Genomic DNA, 20068 nt, shown 5'->3' on the forward strand with positions numbered 1-20068 from the left:
CAATTAAGTGTTTTGGGGGAAATGAAATTCTATCCTATTAATCTAACTTAATTAACTATTCTAAATCTTGAGAAATTTCTTCACTGCCTAATAAAGTTATTAATAAAATTAATAAAGTAGTGAGCCTCAAGATATCTATCTCATGGTTCTGCAATAAAAGAGCAATTTGTTGGGGCATAAGCTCATAGCTGCTCCTGCAGATATGTTGGAAAAAAAAAAAATAGCCAGAAATCACCTTGGGAGAGAAAGTCAAATTACTTGAGATTTGAAATCCAAAGCCTATATAAGTATGGCATTTCTGTTTCCAGGTTCATATTTGGTGCCATGGCTTTGTGCATGTTTTACCCTCTTAATTTTTGCCAGTGACATTCCTATTTCAGAGTGATCAATGGTTTCTATTGTAGAACTGTGGGACCAAAAGTTGGAAGAAAACCAAGGGAGACATTTCAGGAAATGTTTAGGGAGAATAACAGGCAGTCCAAGGAGATAGATAGCAGGAGTCATAGGAGAAAAAATAAGACTGGACAGGATAGCTGCATTCATTCATTTGCTGTCAGCTGCTACAGCCTGACACACTGGCATGTCTTCTCACCACATGGATTTTTTTTTTTTTACCTGCCCTGGCTCATTCTGGGCAGACTTGAGCTGTTTAGCACAGCAGTACTTGTTCCTTGGGTTTTCTGCCCAGGCTCAGCAGGTTCTCAAAATCATTGGGATTTGGACAAGGAAGCTACAAGAGACTCAAAGCCTGTTTCCAACATTTACTGAGCACTTCCAATGACTTGGCCACAGGGATTGGCGCTGAAATGCAGAAAAGAGTAAGACAGAGGAAGGAGTTCATGTTGTGATGGGGAAGATAGAGAAGTCATAAAAACTGTATCTTACATGTGGCAAGTGTCATAGTAGAGCTATGGAAAAGAAACCGTGCACACTCACAGAGGAGGGAATAATAAATTCTGCCTGGACAGAGCATCCAAGGGGAACTGGGCTGAGCTTTGGAGGATAGATTAGAGTTTCCCAAGCAAACAAAATGAGGAGGGCATTCAGGATGGAGGGACCAGCAAAACACAAAAGCAGAGAAGAACAGAAGCATGTGAAAATACTTGTACATAGTTTGCTGTAGCTGAAACTCGGGATAAAAATGAGAGGGTAATGAGAGGGGAGACTAAAGAAGGAGACAAGAGCCAAATCATGAAGGACTTAATCATAAAAATAAGCCATACAAATCAGGTATGGCTTAATCATAAGAAATGAGCCCCTTACCCCATAAAGCAGGGGTCCCCAAGCCCTGGGCCACAGATCAGTACGGTGTGTGGCCTGTTAGGAACTGAACCGCACTGCAGGAGGTGAGCAGCAGGCAAGCGAATAAAGCTCCTGTAGGGAGTGAAGCTCCCCATCTCTCACATTACGTCTGCGCTCTGCCTCCTGCTCAACAAACTCAGTAAATGTAATGCACTTGAATCATCCCGAAACCACCCCCCATTCTCGCCCCCATCCATGCAAAAATTGTCTTCCATGAAACCGGCCCCTGGTGCCAAAAAGGTTGGAGACTGCTGCCATAGAGCATATGGAACTACTGAAAGGTTTTACTCCACATATTGAAATAATCTTTATTTATTTTTAATTGGAGGATAATTGCTTTACAATATTGTGTTGGTTTTTGCCATATATCAACATGAAATAACCTTTATGGCAGAAATATGGACAATAGTTTGGAGATGGGTATACACAGAAACCAAGAAACTAAGAAGTTAAGAAAAACTGAACTAAAGCAGCAGCAGTAAGAACAGAGACCATGGAACTGGTTTAATATATTTGAGGAGATAGTGGGGGTTTAGTAATTAATTATGGCTAAAGAATGAGGAAAAGAAGAGCCACAGCGGTGCCCACATTCCCAACTTGAGTAAATACATGCCTGGTGATACCACTCAGAAGATCAGCAGAGAACATAGGAGAAAGAGCATGGTTTGGGGGGGTGGAGCAGTACAGAAAAATAATAAGTTCAGTCTTTTTTTCTTTCTCTCTTTTTTTAAATTAATTTATTTAATTGGAGGCTAATTACTTTACAATATTATGGTGGTTTTTTTGCCAATACATTGACATGAATCAGCCACAGGTATACATGTGTCCCCCATCCCAAACCCCCCTCCCACCTCCCTCCCCATCCCATCCCTCTGGGTTGTCCCAGTGCGCTGGCTGTTTCATACATTGAACTTGGACTGGTGATCTATTTTACATATGGTAATATACATGTTTCAATGCTATTCTCTCAAATCACCCCATCCTTGCCTTCTCCCACAGAGTCCAAAAGTCTGTTCTTTATATCTGTGTCTCTTTTGTTATCTTGCATATAGGGTCATCATTGCCATCTTTCTAAATTCCGCATATATGCATTAATATACTGTATTGCTGTTCTTCCTTCTGACTTCATTCTGTATAATAGGCTCCAGTTTCATCCACCTCATTAGAACTGATTCAAATGTGTTCTTCTTAATAGCTGAGTAGTTTTCCATTGTGTATATGTACCACTGCTTTCTTATCCATTCATCTGCTGATGGACATCTAGGTTGCTTCCATGTCCTGGCTATTGTAAACAGTGCTGCGATGAACATTGGGGTACACGTGTCTCTTTCAATTCTGGTTTCCTCAGTGTGTATGCCCAGCAGTGGGATTGCTGGGTCGTATGGCAGATCTATTTCCAGTTTTTTAAGGAATCTCCACACTGTTCTCCATAGTGGCTGTACTAGTTTGCATTCCCACCAACAGTGTAAGAGGGTTCCCCTTTCTCCACACCCTCTCCAGCATTTATTGCTTGTAGACTTTTTGATAGCAGCCATTCTGACTGGCGTGAGATGGTACCTCATTGTGGTTTTGATTTGCATTTCTCTGATAATGAGCGATGTTGAGCATGTTTTCATGTATTTGTTAGCCATCTGTTTGTCTTTGGAGAAATGTCTGTTTAGTTCTTTGGTCCATTTTTTGATTGGGTTGTTTATTTTTCTGGTATTGAGCTGCAGGAGCTGCTTGTATATTTTTGAGATCAATTATTTGTCAGTTGCTTCCTTTACTATTATTTTCTCCCATTCTGAAGGCTGTCTTTTCACCTTGCTTATAGTTTCCTTCATTGTGCAAGAGCTTTTAAGTTTAATTAGGTCCCATTTGTTTATTTTTGCTTTCATTTCCATTACTCCAGGAGGTGGGTCATAGAGGATCTTGCTGTGACTTATGTCAGAGACTGTTTTGCCTACTGAGTTTAGTCTTAAACTTGTTGAGTTTGGGGTACCAGTGGGACATCCAAGTAAAGAGATGTAGTAGGAAATTGCATGTCAGGTGAAAATTCTGGACAGGAGAAAAGTTTCAACGTAGAGCTATGGGAGTTAAGTCATGAGAATGGATGAGATTTTCCAGAGAAAATGACTGCAGAGTAGTTTCCAGCATTTTCGTAAGTCGGTATCTTTTATTTCCTGCACTGATGATAGTGAGATATGGTCCAAAAGAGTGGAACATTCAAGTGCGTTTCTCTTATCTTTGAAGTGCATTCTAGTAGTATGATTTCTTTTTACCAAAGTAGATTACCTTTCTGATTGTGTTTTGCTAGGTTAATATTAAAATTGACTGATCCTCCCTTTTCATAGTTGTATAGAGCAGGTGATTTGAAGTCAGACAGATATGCACCAGGCATCAGAAGAAAGTCAGTCAGAGATGAAAAACCAGCCACAGATGATTCACAGAGCCCAAAGTGAACAGGAAATCATTAAAAGTTAGTCATTAAACGCTTTATTGAGGCATTTAGAATCAACATTAAAGGGACTGGGTATATTATCCCATTTCATAGATGGACAAACTGAGGCAAAGTGTTATGCTGCCATTTGTTGTAGCTGTGCAGTTAAACAAGAGCTGGGGTGATGTGCTTCACTCTCAGGTTCTTTTATAGCAAGCCAAAGCTCCTTCCTGCTTTGAACAATGAGAGAATTTAAAATATTGCTGAGAATATGGTGTGGTTATTTTTTAATTCTTGTTTCTCCCTTGGATCTAGGAATCATACATAAAGGGAATGGAGAAAATATGTTCATTTCCCAGCAGCCTCCAGTCATAGCAACCATAATGGGTAATGGACACCAAAGGAGCGTAGCCTGCACCAACTGCAATGGCCCCGCCCACAACAACAAACTCTTCGCTCCCGTTGCCTTAGCTTCTGGCCCTGATGGTAGTGTGTATGTTGGTGACTTCAATTTTGTAAGGCGAATATTTCCCTCGGGAAACTCTGTTAGTATTTTGGAATTAAGGTAAGTCTCCTCTAATCTCTGTGTTTGCTTAGTGGATAAGGTGAAAGCAAGAATGAGGTAACAGGAACAGACAAGGCATTGCACGAAGGAACAGAAAATGCAGTTGCCATATTGTAGTACCGAGCTGAGATGCAGGGATAGGGCCAAAGACATAGGTCACCATGCCTACTCCCACTTGAAGAAACCTTTGAGCACTGCTTTGAAGAACCAGGAAGTGTTGACATGCCTGTATGTGTGGCCTTCCCTGAGTGCATTCCTGACACTGATGTGGAGCTCCATTCTGTCATGTGCTCAGGTAAGTCACTCAACCCCTGTTCTGCCCATTACAAAGACTGATCAAAAATACATAGTATTGATTCTAGCAGGTAGAGGTGTTGTCAGAGCCAAAAACTACATTTTCTAAGTTCTCCAGGTCCAGTCTTTTGAAGTGGTCCGTTCATCAAAAGGAAAATGGCTGCCTGTGTTTACACGACAGTTGAAGAAGGATTAGTTTTTTCATCCTTAAAAGCTCTGATCCGTTGGAAAAAATGATTAAAGCATCCATCTTTAGACTTTCTCATTCTGTTTTAGGAATTTTCTTGAGAGGACGAAGTATTTTGACACCATTTGAAAGGAATTCATACCTTTTGGCACTGTCGTTCATATTTTGGAGTTACACAGAAATAACAACTAAAGAGACCTCGACTTAATCATCTTTATTTCTCCCTTTCTAAGAATTATTGATGTTGTTCAGTTGCTCAGTTGTGCCTGACTCTTTGCGACCCTATAGACTGCAGCATGGCAAGCTTTCCATGGCACGATTTTCACCATCTCCCAGAGTTTGCTTAACTCATGTCCACTGAGTCAGTGATGCCATCTAACCATCTCATCCTCTGTCTTCCCCTTCTCCTCCTGCCTTCAGTCTTTCCCAGCATCAAGGTCTTTTCAAATGAGTCAGCTCTTCACATCAGGTGGCCAAAGTATTGGAACATCAGCTTTAGCATCAGTCCTTCCGATGCATATTCAGGTTTCTAAGGATATAAGGCACAAATATATATCCCCTGGAGTCCTAGAAAAGGAAGACATCCTCTCCCATCCCAAGAGGGAGAAACAGATCTGTTTCCCCACCCCTGGATAAACTAATAGAGCCTTCTCCTAATTGGTTGTGACAGTTTTATCCCTGACGCATGCCTTCAGGACATGAGGCTGAAAATTTCCCTATGTTCCAGAAAACTTTGATGCCACCCTATAAACTCTTCCATAAAACAGTTCTTGCCTTGGGCATCACCTCAGTGACCTGAAAAGTAGTGACCAAGAACAGTGACTGGGAGAATAGAGACAATGATAGAGCAACGTGTATGCACGGAGCACAGTCAGGACCAGTCAAATCACATGAAAAGTCTTGGGTCATTTTCGTTTAACACTTACGATCACATAAACGTGGAAATCTGAATGCATAAGGACATTCCTCAAAAGTTTTCAAATTCTCGTGCTTTCCTTTGGAATCTACCTCCCTTTTCTCAGACTGAGTCTTTCATACCTACTTAGAGAACTCTTCTAGTCCCAAACCCCCGTCCACTTTTCACATTAATTCACTCCAGTTTTAATACGTTTCTTAATTATAATTGCAAACGCTGTCATAGAGAAAAAAGCTGTTAAATCCCTTGACTGATAAAAAAAAAGAGACTGTAAAATTAAGATTTTATAAAGATAAAGCACATCTACAGAGTCTAAAGAGGTACTAATTCATAGCACCCTGCCCTAATCAAATGTTCATGTACCTTGGGATGTCATACCTCACCGGGATTTGTCATTACAAGCAGTGTATCCCTTTGGGCACCTACTTACTGGAAAATCAATGAAGAAGGCCATGATGGTTGTAGCCTGGATTTGGAAATGTTTTATACAACATTCTACATTGTCTTCAAAATCCTAGGGATGCTCTGTCTACATGATGCCAAACATAGGTGGAGCACTGAACAATTCATTCACCATCTGAATGTTTCCAGGCATGCAGATATTGGCCCTTGCATACAGACCTTGTCTGGCTGACCCCATATAGCCAACCCTATAAAACCTATGTAACTAGCTCCTATATATTAATAGCTGCCTTCTCAGAGGAAAAAAAACATAGGATTATCTATAAAAACCAAAACTATTACTATGAAGAAAACCCAGCTAAATAGACTCCTTTCCCTTGTCATTTAAATGCAAATTTACCTAAGGTGGAGCAATTGTCATTCATTGAGAAGATTCTCTCTTGGTCAAGGGTCCTTAACAGTTCACAAATTTGCATTTTAGTCCAAAGTACCTTATGACCTTCCTTTAACACAAAGTCATTTGAAGAATAAAATAGAATAACTTGGACCCTGATTGCAAAGTGATTTTCTCAGTATAAGGAAAATTTAGTTTTGGACAGAGTGAAGTAGTTTTCAATCCCTATTCCTTCTTGACTTCCCTGGTGGCTCAGACACACCATTTTCTCTCACTGCCACAGCTCTTCAAAGGCACAGACGAGCACACACCATGAGCTCACACACCCAGGCTTTCACTTAGCGTGAGTCTGCCTAGCTGGCTCTTCTGAGCTGACATCCTATACAGCAGTTCTTCCTAACATTTTTCTTTAAGTTCTCAGACCTTTTTGAGAATCTATTGAATGTTATGGGCCTTCTCCCCCAGAAATAAACACATTCACACAAAACTCAGCCATTACATATTTTCATTCTCTCCCCATATCTCCACCTCCCACCTCCCACCCTAGCAACTTATCCCTGTGGATGAAGCCCTTTCATAGACTCATGGTTAAGATTCCCTGCATTTCTTTCAAGGAGAAAAAATTATTCTTCCTTCTCTACTCCCAACACTCTTGTGAATGGCCATCGGAGAAATAACCTGATGGAATATAAATATATAGATATGATCATTTAGATGTAATTAACAGGTAACTCCCTATTTGATGATAGTCAAAACCGTCAACCCAGTCTATGACAGCAAACATTATCTGTCATGTTTAATCAGAAACCAGTATAGTCCTTATTAGAGTCACTTAAAAAAAAGTATCCTGATCAGTAGTCTATTCGGTACATTTTGCATCTTTCACATATGATTGGTGAATTTAAATATTTGCTTTATAACTTTTCCAAGTTTAAACTTTCTTGGGAGAAATAAGTTGACACAAGGTGGTTTTGCTAGCTTAATAACCATAATGTTCATTGAATTCTACTTTATATATAGAGAGAGTTCATTTTGTACCAGTTTTTGGTTGATGTTAAAATCAGTTAATTTAATCGCTCCCCCCCACCCAGCACATATTAGTCATTTTATTTGGTTGAGTCATCTGTTTCCTTGGAAACACAGACTATATATAGTCACTATGTTAATTGGTTGCATTTAAAACTGAGTGGAAGAGCAATATTGTCAATAAGTTGTTACAGAAAAAAATAAAGAACATTCTAGATCTTCACTCTCTGTCAGGTTATTCATTATATAACTTAACTACTCTGTTTTCTACTTTTGTATCTATAAAATTGTCAATTTAGTATTTGTCTTATACAGTTTAACCTGTTTTAAGATCCACAAATGTGTAGTTATCCGTCCAGTGTTTGATGACATCTTGAGAGGACATAAAGCTTGCCCCTACTGGGTGCCCTTCTATATTTCCTTCTCTTTCATCTTCTTGTTCCATTTTGGGCCACATTGAACAATTCTAGATGCCCCTTGACATTTCAAAGACTGGCAGACTATAGATTTTTCCTCTCAGCTCCGCTGATCCAAACTGTCCCCAATTGAGTTTCTTTCATCTGATCTCAAAAGTGATTTCATTTTCATTGGTGGATGATCATTTATTTCCTCTAGCTGATCCCCCATTGGCTGAATGGGGAGGGTACAAAAAAGTCAGTTATGTCATTATTATTAGCAACATGTCAAGATCAACAAGATTATTTCTTGTTATTTAAGCATGTAGTATCCCTTTGCCTGTTTACTGCAGATTTCATCTGTACATATACATCTTAGTGCTTCCTTCCAGTGGGAAATTAAGATACAATAACAAAGAAGGGAAGCTTATAAGATCATGCAATTAAACCTGAGGGAGTCTCAAAAATACGTTCTGTGAAGTTTTGTTTTTTTAAGGTAGATTTATGAGATAGCTTAGGTCTAGTGCTTTGCTTCTCATGTTAAAATTTTAAACACACATACACACACACATATTTCAGTAACTAAGAAGTGATATCACAGATTTATGAGCTTAGTGATAGAAGAGTCCATAGAGGTGTCTGGTAAAATGTAGTGTGCACTGCATCCCTGACGGTTGATCATCTTTACTTTGTTTATCCCTCTCAATAACAGAAAACTTACTTATCTCACCCAACAACCCACTGCATCTTTGGAATGCTCTGTTGAAAATTCTTCCTTATATTGAGCAAAAATCTGCCTTCATAAAACATCCACTCAGTAGTGGCAAATGTTTACATCTAAAGCACAGAAGCCACTTCCCTCATTTACCTGAGAAGCTTTCACAAGTGTTAAGATACGTACCTGAACTTTCTCTTCTTCATTCTCAGCATCCCCAAGTCCATCAACTGTTTCTCATCAATTATGACTGTTTCATCTTCCTTTGATTGTGACCTCAGAGTCATTTTTCAGTTTTCTAAAACTCACATGGGTAATTATATAAATAAAAACAGGAGACACCATATGAAGTGCTTTGTAAGAATTTAAATATGAGTATCCTCTTGCTCCCCTCTCATCTTCTAATCTCACAAATCTATTAAGCATAACTAGAAATGATTTATTCTTTGTAAAAACCTCATGCTGTTATTGTTCAAGATGCCGTGATTCTCCAGATATTTGTTTTGTCCTTCCCTATAAAAGGAAAAAAAGGAAGAAAAGAAAAGAGCCTACCAAATGCTTCTTGGTGCCTTGAGTAATTTCGACTTGACAAATGTCAATGTGACATGAAAATTTTCTCTTGAGATTTTACTGTTTCTTTCACAGTGACTGGTTAATATTTCCTACATTGTTCTTAAGACTCAACTCCTGTCTTTGCCTGGAGATTGGGTAGAACTGGAATATCACCCATTTAGGGGCAGTTAGCATGATGAGGGACAGTAGAAGTTGTACAGAGCTCTGCTGAAGGAACAAATGGAACACAGACTTTAAGGGCTCTGAAAATATCTGAAAAATGACCAAGAGCCTTCCTCTCGTCAGCAACACTGGAGTTCCAAACAGAGAAACAGACTACATATAGATGAAATAGGTGGTTAGCTTTCCAGTTTAGTCTCTTGTATTAGCATTGTCACCCAAAAGCTCCATTTACCTCACACCCAAAACATCTTTGCTGACCTTCCAAGGGGCCCAAATTGCCACCCTAAGAAATGCATTCCTCTGAGTTGAGACATTGGCTTTCCAAGAGTTCCCAACACGAGAACCTGTGTTGGAAAAATCCATCAAGCTAAAATCATCATTAATCCCCGAGCATGGATTCGTTTGTCAGATTGACTTTCAAGCGAATGGCTAGCTGAAAGCAGGGCCGTAAACACAACGCAGGAAAGTTATGAAAAGGCCAAGGGACAGAGAATGAGAAGGATAGTCTTAACTGAGGGTTTCCTGAAGTTGGAAGCTCTAAGAAGTGGCAGGAGTGGGAACTCAGTCTTCCAAGGAAGACTCCCATGAGAAGATGAACACACAGGGAAGTCCATTCTTTGATATCAGATATTTTCTGACTAAGGATAAGGGAAGAAGCTAAGAACAGCATGAAGAACAAGCAAAGTGCTGCAAACAGTGCAGAGCAGGCCAGGCAAACTCTCGTGACGTCTGCTCATGAGCCAGAAACTCCAAAGTTGGCTTACCCCTTTTTCTCCATCCGTGAAATGTACTAAAGTATGGGTCATACATCCTTACCAAAATGTACAAAGAATGGGTCATACATGACGCTAAATGAAAGAAGCCAGGCACAAAATACCACACATTACCTAATGTCGTGTATATGAAATGTCAAGAATAAACAAATTTAGAGACAGAAAGCAGATGAATGGTTGCCTGGGGCTGGAGAAATGGGGGAAATGGGAACTGACTGCTAATGGGTACGGGGTTTCTTCATAAGATGATGCAAATGTTCTGGAATCGGATGATGGCCATGGTTGTACAACTCTATGAGTCTACTGAAAACTGCTGAATTGCACTTTTTCGAAGGGTGAAATTTTGGGGTATGTGAATTATATCTCAGTAAAAAGTTTTTAATTAAAAAAGAATAGACAGCCATTTTAATCTTGCAGGTCCTAAACAAAATCAAAGACCGATTTAAAGATCCTACCATCAGGAGCATTTCTTGCTCTGAAAAGATTTGCCTTTCCATACCTTTCTCCTCCAAACTCATGGCAAACTTCAAGTCAGTCAGTTGCCAGGTGGTGGTGCCCACTGATGGGCTCAGGTGCCTGTGAGGCACTCACACACTGACACCTCAGCGTGCAGTCCATTGCCAGCTAGACAGCAGACCGACTTTGGTGGTGGCTCAATCCTAAATCTTTAACTAAAAGTAATTCTGAGACAGAACAAGGTCACACACTGGAAATAAATTCCGTCATTTTCTCTTCCTCCCTCTGAGATGTTAATGAGAGAAGCTGCTCTGCATAATATGGGACATCTTCCCAAATTCACGGTGACATTATTGGCATGATCAGAAGTGGCCACAAGAAAATCAAACCACCCCCTCTCCCCACTCCTTGCCATCACCTAAGAATTTCAAAACCTTTTGGAGCCACACACATGGTTCTGTACCATGAGAGTCTGTGGCAGATGAAACCATGCTTTAATGAGATCCTTCTAGTATGTTCACAACTCGAGTTCCTTCAAGAAAATCAACCATGTAACAGTGATTAGAGCCAGCCTTAAGCACTTTCACCCTATAGTTCAGAGGCCACAAAAATAAGCAAGTGTCTAGAGACAAGGAAACTGAAAGAGGTTCAAATGCCTGAGGCCAGATTTCTAATCACATCACCTCACCCTTACCTTTTGATCTTTTGTGTCAACCCTGGGGATACCCACGCTTTAGAGGTGGCCCCATGAAATAGAAGGGGCTTCCCTGGTGGCTCAGTTGGTAAAGAGTCTGCCTACAATGCAGGAGAGCCAGGTTCGATCCCTGGGTTGGGAAGATCCCCTGGAGGAGGGCATGGCAACTCACTCCAGTATTCTTGCCTGGAGAATTCCATGGACAGAGGAGCCTAGTAGGCTACAGTCCATGGGGTCACAAAGAGTCGGACACAACTGGAGTGACTAATAACATAAAACGGAAAAGTCAGTGGATTGTCACTGTCGCCCACCTAGTCAAATCCCAAAAGGATTCTCTTCAACAAGAGTTAAATCAGTAGTTGCAGATGGCTTCAAAGGAAATCATTTTCTATCTTCTCTTCTTTCCTGATGTTCCAACTAATAAGAACATTTTCTAGTTTAGATTAAAAGATTTGTTATCTTCATGATTTTCAAAATGACCTAAGGGCCAGGTTTAAAAGGATTTTAAAACTGCAATGACTGTATTTCACAGATGATTATAACCTTTTAATTCTGGGCAGATTTGACCCAAGGTCAGGCCTATACACAGACTGTGCTCCCTGGGCGAGAAGACCCATACCCCATCCCAGAGTAAGATACCCTAAGGCAGTGCCCTGTGCCAAGCTGTTAACAGATCAGGGACCCCGAAGCGTTCTGCTATTTCTGACATAACAGTTCCGTTTTACCCACCCCAGTTGCTCCCTCAGAGCATGAGTAGCTGGCCAGCACAAGGCCCTCGTAGTTTGATGTAAACGATGTTTTATTGAAACTTTCTTGATGCAGTGGTTTTGATGCCAAGTACATTCTATCATGGTTGAAGAAAAAAGTTTTATACTTTCAATTTGTTAAATTGTTTAATATTGCTAAATACTTGTGCTAATGTGCACAAGCGATGTCCCTATCTCACCTCTACAATCATATAAGTGGCTTAAGCTTGGGTTGGGGATGTCTGTTGTACATAGACTTGATAATGAAAGAGTTTGCATTTTGACAAAGTGGCTTTCAAGTTAGAGACTTGCATGATTAGACCCTTTGCAGTGGGTACTTCTTCAAAACTTAGCCCAGGGGTTCTTAAGCCTTATTCTGCCTCAGAATCACCAACTGAGTTTGTTGAAAATGGAAATCTTGGGCCCCACTCCCACTTCCAGATTCTGATTTGGCATGACTGGGAAGAGCCCCCAGGAAACTGCACATGTGGCAAGAGCTCAGCTGCTTCCAATGAAAACAGTCCAGAGAGAACTTTTTGAAAAAAACTACCTTAGAGCTTTAGCCCAGGCACCAAGCTGGATGTTCAGTCATCTTGGCGCCATCTTAGGATAAGCAGCCAGGAGGGATTGGGTCCACTTTGGCTTACCCATCTGACTGAGTGATCCCTATGGAGTCCCTTTACTGACCACAAGCTGAGTTAGGAATAGGTGTGTCTGGTTCAGTTTGGCTTGTTGGATGATACTGATGACTCTCCGTTTGCTTTTACTTGCTATTCGTGGATACCTTGTGCACCCTAGAAACAGAGATACCAGACATAGGTAAGCAAATCACATGGGTGGGTGCCTAATGCCCCTTCCTGCCTAAGACATCACCTGCTAATGCTAATAGGGAAACTTTACTTCTTAAATAAGGTTAAAGGAATAATGTAAATGTTAACTTAGGAGTTATAACTCAGGTAAGTGTTTTCCAAAAGGAGAGCCCCACTAAGTGGAATTTGCTGGAGGATCAGAATGTACCAAAAAGAAAACACAATAAGAGAAAGTTGACAGTTCAGTACTTCCCGGGAAAGCAAAGCCTCCAATCTCATGGTGTTTTCTTAGGTGATATCACAGATGAGTCTGTAAGTTCAAATAGATTTGATGTGGTGGACTCCCCTGGTGGCTCAGATGGTAAAGAATCCTCTTGCCAATGCAGGAGACAAGAGATGTGGGTTTGATCCCCGGATCAGGAAGACCCCCTGGAGGAGGGCATGGCAACCTACTCCAGTATTATTGCCTGGAGAGTCCCATGGATAGAAGAGTCCTGCGGGCTACAGTCCATGGAATCACAAAGAGTCAGACACGACTGAGCGACTAACACTTTCACTTCACTTTCACTTTCAAGTTGCAAGTAGAGAAAGAGATGGCACAGCAGTCTTTCTACTTCCAGGAATTTAGTTGACGAGTATATTAAGAGAATGTTCTTGAATAAGATTTCTCCATGTTCCTCTTATGCAACCTCATGGTTTCTATTTTACCCCATCAAAAAAAAAAAAAAGATAATAAACTTTAAACTGACCATTTACTGACAATGGCATATAACTCTGATATTAGTCATAATAAGTATGTCTATTCAACTTGTTAACACATTACACTTGTCAAAACTGTTCTAAGTTACCTGAAATTGCAGAGAAAATTGAATTTGTTCACTTTCGAATGCCAATTGTCATCAAAATGGTAGTGATGGGGTTTGTCATTTGGATTCCATCTGGAAGAGGCACTTCCCAAATGCCAGTGCACAAGATCAGCCTTGCTACTTTGCCATAACTGATTCCTTAAGCAAATTAAGTTGGTTATCAAATTGCTTGCTGGTAAAATGTTGCACAGTATTAATTATGAGCATTAATTGCCCATTTAACAATCTATGTGGTTTTAACTGGCATGAATGAAGTGATATTTGCTAAGTTATCTTTGCTAAGTCTCCATGCAGGCATTGCTTGCGTGGAAAACTAACCAGAAGATGACAATAAGTCTAACACTAAAGTTATAATCTTCACATATTTCAAATCTCAATATGTGTTTAGACACAAGGGATTAGAACAAATTGGAATGTATTCCAGTGGTTTTTCTTTCTCGGGTTTGGCATGTTTTCACAAAGTAGAAAGAAACCAATCTCAAAAGAGCTGAAGTGCACTTGGGAAATGGCATGAAATGGCAAGAAATTGCATCTCAATATAGGAGACCTTCCTGACTGTTGGCTGTCAAGAAAATAGCAATCAGATTTGAATTTGGTGCATTTGGGCTATTCCATTTTCTAAAGGCCAGTGCACAGAGTTTGAGAACAGCCTTGCAAAGCAACATAGTTAGAAGAAGATTGTAACACTGAATTTTTTTGTCACTTTCAGAACAAGAGTATTCTGAAGGTATTTATTTTGCACACTCAGTCACCTACAAATCTAATCTAATATTGGTCCAAGCACAGACTTGTTAGTGACCCTGGGTGAGCTTTCTATGTGCCTGGGTTTCCTCAGTTGAGATTTGAGAAGAATGATAATTTCAAGTTCCCTCACAGGCACTTTGAGGATATTCAATAATAAATGAATGTAATGCATTCCAAAGTGTTTTTGTGCAAATAACATTTCTCTTAGAAAAATAGCCTATGGACTTTTCCTAAACAAAACATGATTAATCTGATTCAGTTGAAACTTCCACAAGCTGGCTACCAAAGTATTGAAGGTTGTTTTGGGGAGGGGTGTGACCCCTTCTTTATTCTAGAAAGATCTAAGGGCACTGGAAAATTTTTATTCTCAAGGCAAAAAGTACAACTAAATATGTGAAAACTTTTACTCAAACCCATATTTAAGCAGTCTTTGCTACAGAGATGCTTTGTCTCATATGACTGCCAAAGCAATACTGGAATCTGTCGGGCCCTTCACAGTTTATTTACAGCAGCTGGCATGGTAATTCCAGGTCCCTGGAATCTACCGGCTTCTCTTATTTGATGAAGGTAAGTAGAAAAAAATTAAGTATTCCAATTGGATTTGATTTTTTTCCAATTAAAACTATAAACTGGATCTCAAGTCAATGTTTGCCAGCCTTACTATCATTAACATAAATATGCTTAGAGGGCAAATGGCAATTACAAATACAATCAGGAACATGCCAGTCTTTAAGAGCATCTTAATTAGTCTAATGACCCTCTCCCCTCCATTTTGCTTGGCTAAGTAGCCAAGGCCTGAACTCTTCTATGTCTTAGTTAGATTCATATCCTACAGTTTAGTTCAGCACTTACTGAACATCAGCCCTGTCAGACCCTCTGTTGGCACTGAGGTAGAAAGGAAAGGTTCCTGCCTGCAAAGAGTTCACAGAGTAGTTGGAGAGAGAGAGGTGTGGAGGGGAAAAAATAGTGCTTACACCCAGTATTCAGATCTCAGTTTCTAATACCATTTTTCAATAAAAAGACTAGGGATACTTGGAGAAATGATTCATTCTAGTGCCAGGGCAAGTATCATATAAGATGAGCCTGGAGCATCGTGTAGTTCCAGAAAGTACGGACGTGCTCAAAAAACAAACAAAGCACACCCACATTGATGGCGGTTGATGAGGGGCACACAAGCCAACAGAAAGAGCTCCCAGGGGCTAAAGCTGCAACAATTTGAGCAACAAAATAAAGTAGTATTGGATTTAATGCAAAATATAAAGCAAATATCCATGAGTCCATACTGATAGGACAAAATGGTTGAGTTCATAAATAAATGGAGAAGAAAACATAAAGTTGTCATGCAGAAGAACTCCAAATAATTTATATAGATACTTGACCCTCAAGGAGGTGCACTCCCTACTCTTTAAGTGTTGTCTTGGCGGAGTAACTTCCTCAAAAGAATACAGTGTGGAAAATAAGACAGAAAGAGTCAACTTGCAGAGGACAAACCTGACAAACACTACCTCAGCCAGGTGATTGAGGTCAACATTAACAGTGATAAGCCATGTTGATATTATGTACCCTTGATTTGATTTGATGAGAATGGCACTTTACCCCTGTGGTCTTCCTTCCCTGTCTAACTGTGAGAAAAAAAATCAGACACATTCCAGTAGGAGCTTCCTACAAAATACCTGACCAGTACTCCTTAAAACTGTTAAGGTCATCAAAAACCAGCAAACTCTGAGAAACTGTCACAGCCCTTCGGAGCCTAAGGAGACGGGAAGGCTAAATATAATTTGGTATCCTAGATGGAATCCTGAAACAGAAAAAGGATATTAAGTAAAAACTAAGGAAATCTGAATAAAATATGAACTTCAGTTAATAATTTAAAAAAATAATGCTAATGTCATCAGTGCTGCTAGGTAACGTGTTCCTCCTATCTGCTCATTTCTCTCCTTTCTACTTCTGTTGTAACACTCCTATTTACAAGTCATAGCCCATTTACTGATCTGACTCCCCCACTAGACTGTAAGTTTCATGAAGAAAAGGGCTTTGCTGTGCACACAAGTAGGTCTCCCGACCATAGCACAATTCCTTGGCACATTGTTTGCACTTAGTAAATATTTTTTAATGACTCCATGAGCAAATACAAAAGAAATGGTACCAAGGAAGGACTGCAGGTGAGAGACGGCAGAACCTTGGACTGCGGACAGAGGAGATAAAGACAAGTGGGCAGATTGGAGAAGAGTTTGGGAGGTAGAATTTTTTTTTTAATGTTGTTTTACTGGATATAGGGAATGGCAGAAAGAAGGAGTAGTAAAGAATGGCTTCTGGTTTCTGATTTAGGCTACCAGGTGTGAGGCTGAGTGCTGTGCAGTGAGCACACTAGAGATAAGACAGGATAGCTCTTGTCCAACCTCTCATGGTTTATTAGGGGAAACAAACACATTTTTTTTTAAAAAAGTTAATATGACATGTGATCACCCAGAATAGAGGTAAGCATAGGCAAATAACTGAGCCTAGAGATTTAGGGAAAGCTTTCTTCAGAAGATAATGCCTGTATAAAACCTTAAAAGGCATATAAGAATTAATTACTTAGTAAAGAAAGGAATGTGCCCCATACCAAGGAATATTTAAAAGTCTGTAGAGTTTTTAAAGATGGGAAGCAAATGATCAGATTAACTCTGGAGGCAAGATGGGGAAAAATGGATTTAAGGTTTCAAAAACACCTCCTATGGGCAGGGCTATGGAAAATATTGCAGGCCAGAGATGATGAAGGTTAAAACTAATGTAATAGCAGGAGGGATAGAAGAAAAGTTCTGAAAGTTTATTTGCAGGCACAATTACATGTGGAGAGAAAGGGGAAGAGTAAGGGTTAGACCTCAAGGTTTGGAGCTTAGATGATGTCAGCAGTACATGACCCTTAAGTTTAAGCAAAATGTCCCCCAAACCAAAACTCCTGCAGTGATAGGAAAAATGAAATTAGGAGGATCAAAACTAGTGAATGAGCTCAGCCACATATGCAGATAAAAATAATGCAAGATCCCGTGTAAATATATAATTGAAGAATTTCAGGAATACCAAAATCCAGTCAAGGTAACTTGTCACCTTTAGGAGGTATGGATGATTGTGATTACAACCAAAAGAAAGGTCAAATGTAATCACTTGTATTATGTCCTGAAAGAAGAAAATGTGGGTTCAAGAGATATGGTAGTCAGCTAAAAAACAAACAAAAAAGTAAGAAACAAGGAAGCTTGGGAAGGAGAAGTTTGGCACAATATATCTGCAGCGCAGCCCTACTTAAGCCATAGTCGTCACATTTTATGGATGCCTTTCCATTTCCAACAGGACCCCAGGAGGACAGTAGTGACCCCAAGTGAGGTAGGAAGCCCAGAAGACAAGAGTAGGTTTGTGAAGGATGGGGAATTCAGGAAGAGAATAACTAACTTCTGCTTTGGATTTTGAGGTGACTGTCTGAGGAGCTTCTGTTTGGGGCGATTGAGATATCCAGGCAGTAATCTAGTAGGTAATTGGAGAACTGGGTGGGGGGATAGAAAAGGTATGTATGAGAAAACAGATCTCCTGGGATTTTCTCTCCTCTGCATCTTTCTCTACCCTCAAATGGATGGTACTGGGATATCAAGATCAATTACAGGTTAGCAGTACACATTGAATTTTTTTTAATCCCAGACCCATTACCAGAAAAACAAAGAGGTGTCCATCTCTTCAGTACATAAGAAAGAAGATACATTAATACTTTCACCTCTGAAGAGAATTTTCCACTTGTAACAAAAGGCAGAGCCCAGGGAGTGTAGGCTGAAGAAGTTACTTTAAATAACTTTCTTTTTCTCTTCTCTTAGCACAAGTCCTGCTCACAAATACTATCTGGCTATGGACCCAATGTCTGAATCACTTTATCTATCAGACACCAATACCCGAAAAGTCTACAAGCTGAAATCTCTTGTGGAAACAAAAGATTTGTCCAAGAATTTTGAAGTGGTGGCAGGGACTGGTGATCAGTGCCTGCCCTTTGATCAGAGCCACTGTGGAGATGGCGGAAGAGCCTCAGAAGCTTCACTGAATAGCCCACGAGGTAAGAAAAATTCCTTGGTCATCTAAAGGTTTCATTTGACTTCACAGATCTCTAAGACTGTTGTCCTAGTGTGGTCCATCCATCCCAATATACTGTACCTCTGACAGACGTCATCTCTGAAGTCTATATGGGAAGATAGGCGCACCCAGGACTAATTTTTAGCCAATATGCATTCGGATAGTCATAACTATTAGTAACATATTGGAATGCCTCTTTTCTGGTTGATAAATAATTATTGCCCAGAACCCTCTGCTTCCTGGACACGCCAGCCCATGATCTCCTTCTTGGAATCTCCCAACAGTCCAACAACTAAAGGGTTAACTCCTGGCCCAGCAAAGGGCCCCCGGGAGGATGGCTTTAGTACTGTGGCCTGCACTGGTTAGGGGTCAAGTCTGTGCCACCTTCTGCCACTTTCAAATATATTGAGCATTTCATAGACTTGAGACATTCCTGCCTTTTGCTTAACAATCACCCACCTTTAATGAACCTTTCTTCCATTAATTTATCTAAATCATTCTTGAAGTGAAAGTGAAAGGGTTAGTCACTCAGTCGTGTCTTAATTCCTCTGTTCATGGAATTCTCCAGGCAAGAATACTGGAGTGGGTTGCCATTCCCTTCTCCAGGGGATCTTCCCAACCCAGGAGCTGAACCCAGGTCTGCCACATTGCAGGCAGATTCTTTACCACCTGAGCCACTGGGGAAATCATCCTTGAAACTATATACTTACATTTTAAATTTATGTCACCCATACTATGCATGTGTGCAGGCTAAGTTGTTTCAGCCGTGTCCAACTCTTTGCACTCCTATGGACTGTAGCCTGCCAGGCCCCTCTGTCCATGGGATTCTCCAGGCAAGAATACTGGAGTGAGTTGCCATGCCCTCCTCCAGGGGATCTTCCCTACCCAGGGATCGAATCCACGTCTCTTATGTCTCCTGCATTAGTAGGCAGATTCTTTACCACTAGCGTCACCTGGGAAGCCCCACCCCTAGTATCCTAATATAACAAATTCCTTTTTTTTTTCTTTTGCCTTCTGTGAGAGCTCAGACTTACTTTTATTTGTTTTAAATTTAACTTCCCAATATTCAAGGGTCAACCCTCAATTCTGTTGCCTGAGATTTTTAAATAAATCTATGTTCTCCTAGTCAGCTTCATGATTTTATAGATTTGGATCATATTTCCATCTTAGGCCACTAAGCTGAAGGATCATCAGCTTTTAACTCTGTCACCGTATATAACCCACCCTATCTCTTTCATTATTTAATCCTTCTCTCTTCCTTCTCCAAGATACTTTTATGAAGTATTCATTTTAGTGAGTTTTAAGAACCCAGTGTGGGTTTTTTTTTAAACTATTACACAAATAATATACAGTTGTTGCAGAGAAATCAGAAAATAGAGAACACAAAAAAATGTTTTTAACTAAGGTTACCCATAATCCTACCACATCTACAAAACCACTGTCAACATTTTTATTCTTTTAGACTTTTTTTCTGTGCATATCATATATTTTATTCTCTAATAATAGAATCATAGAATGCTGTTCTATAATCTGCTTTT

General features: G+C 40.1%; 1 protein-coding gene across 1 annotated transcript in view; it reads left to right on the forward strand.

Annotated features, from left to right (window-relative positions):
* TENM1 (teneurin transmembrane protein 1) overlaps positions 1–20068 on the forward strand; it is a 629447-nt gene that overhangs the window by 508575 nt on the left and 100804 nt on the right. The window contains exons 20-22 of the mRNA XM_052662865.1: positions 4037–4286; positions 12818–12838; positions 18281–18513. Of these exons, the coding sequence (XP_052518825.1) occupies positions 4037–4286; positions 12818–12838; positions 18281–18513 (504 nt within the window). The remainder of the gene's footprint in view (positions 1–4036; positions 4287–12817; positions 12839–18280; positions 18514–20068) is intronic.

This window comes from Budorcas taxicolor, chromosome X (genome assembly GCF_023091745.1).
Source record: "Budorcas taxicolor isolate Tak-1 chromosome X, Takin1.1, whole genome shotgun sequence".
Taxonomy (NCBI): domain Eukaryota; kingdom Metazoa; phylum Chordata; class Mammalia; order Artiodactyla; family Bovidae; genus Budorcas; species Budorcas taxicolor.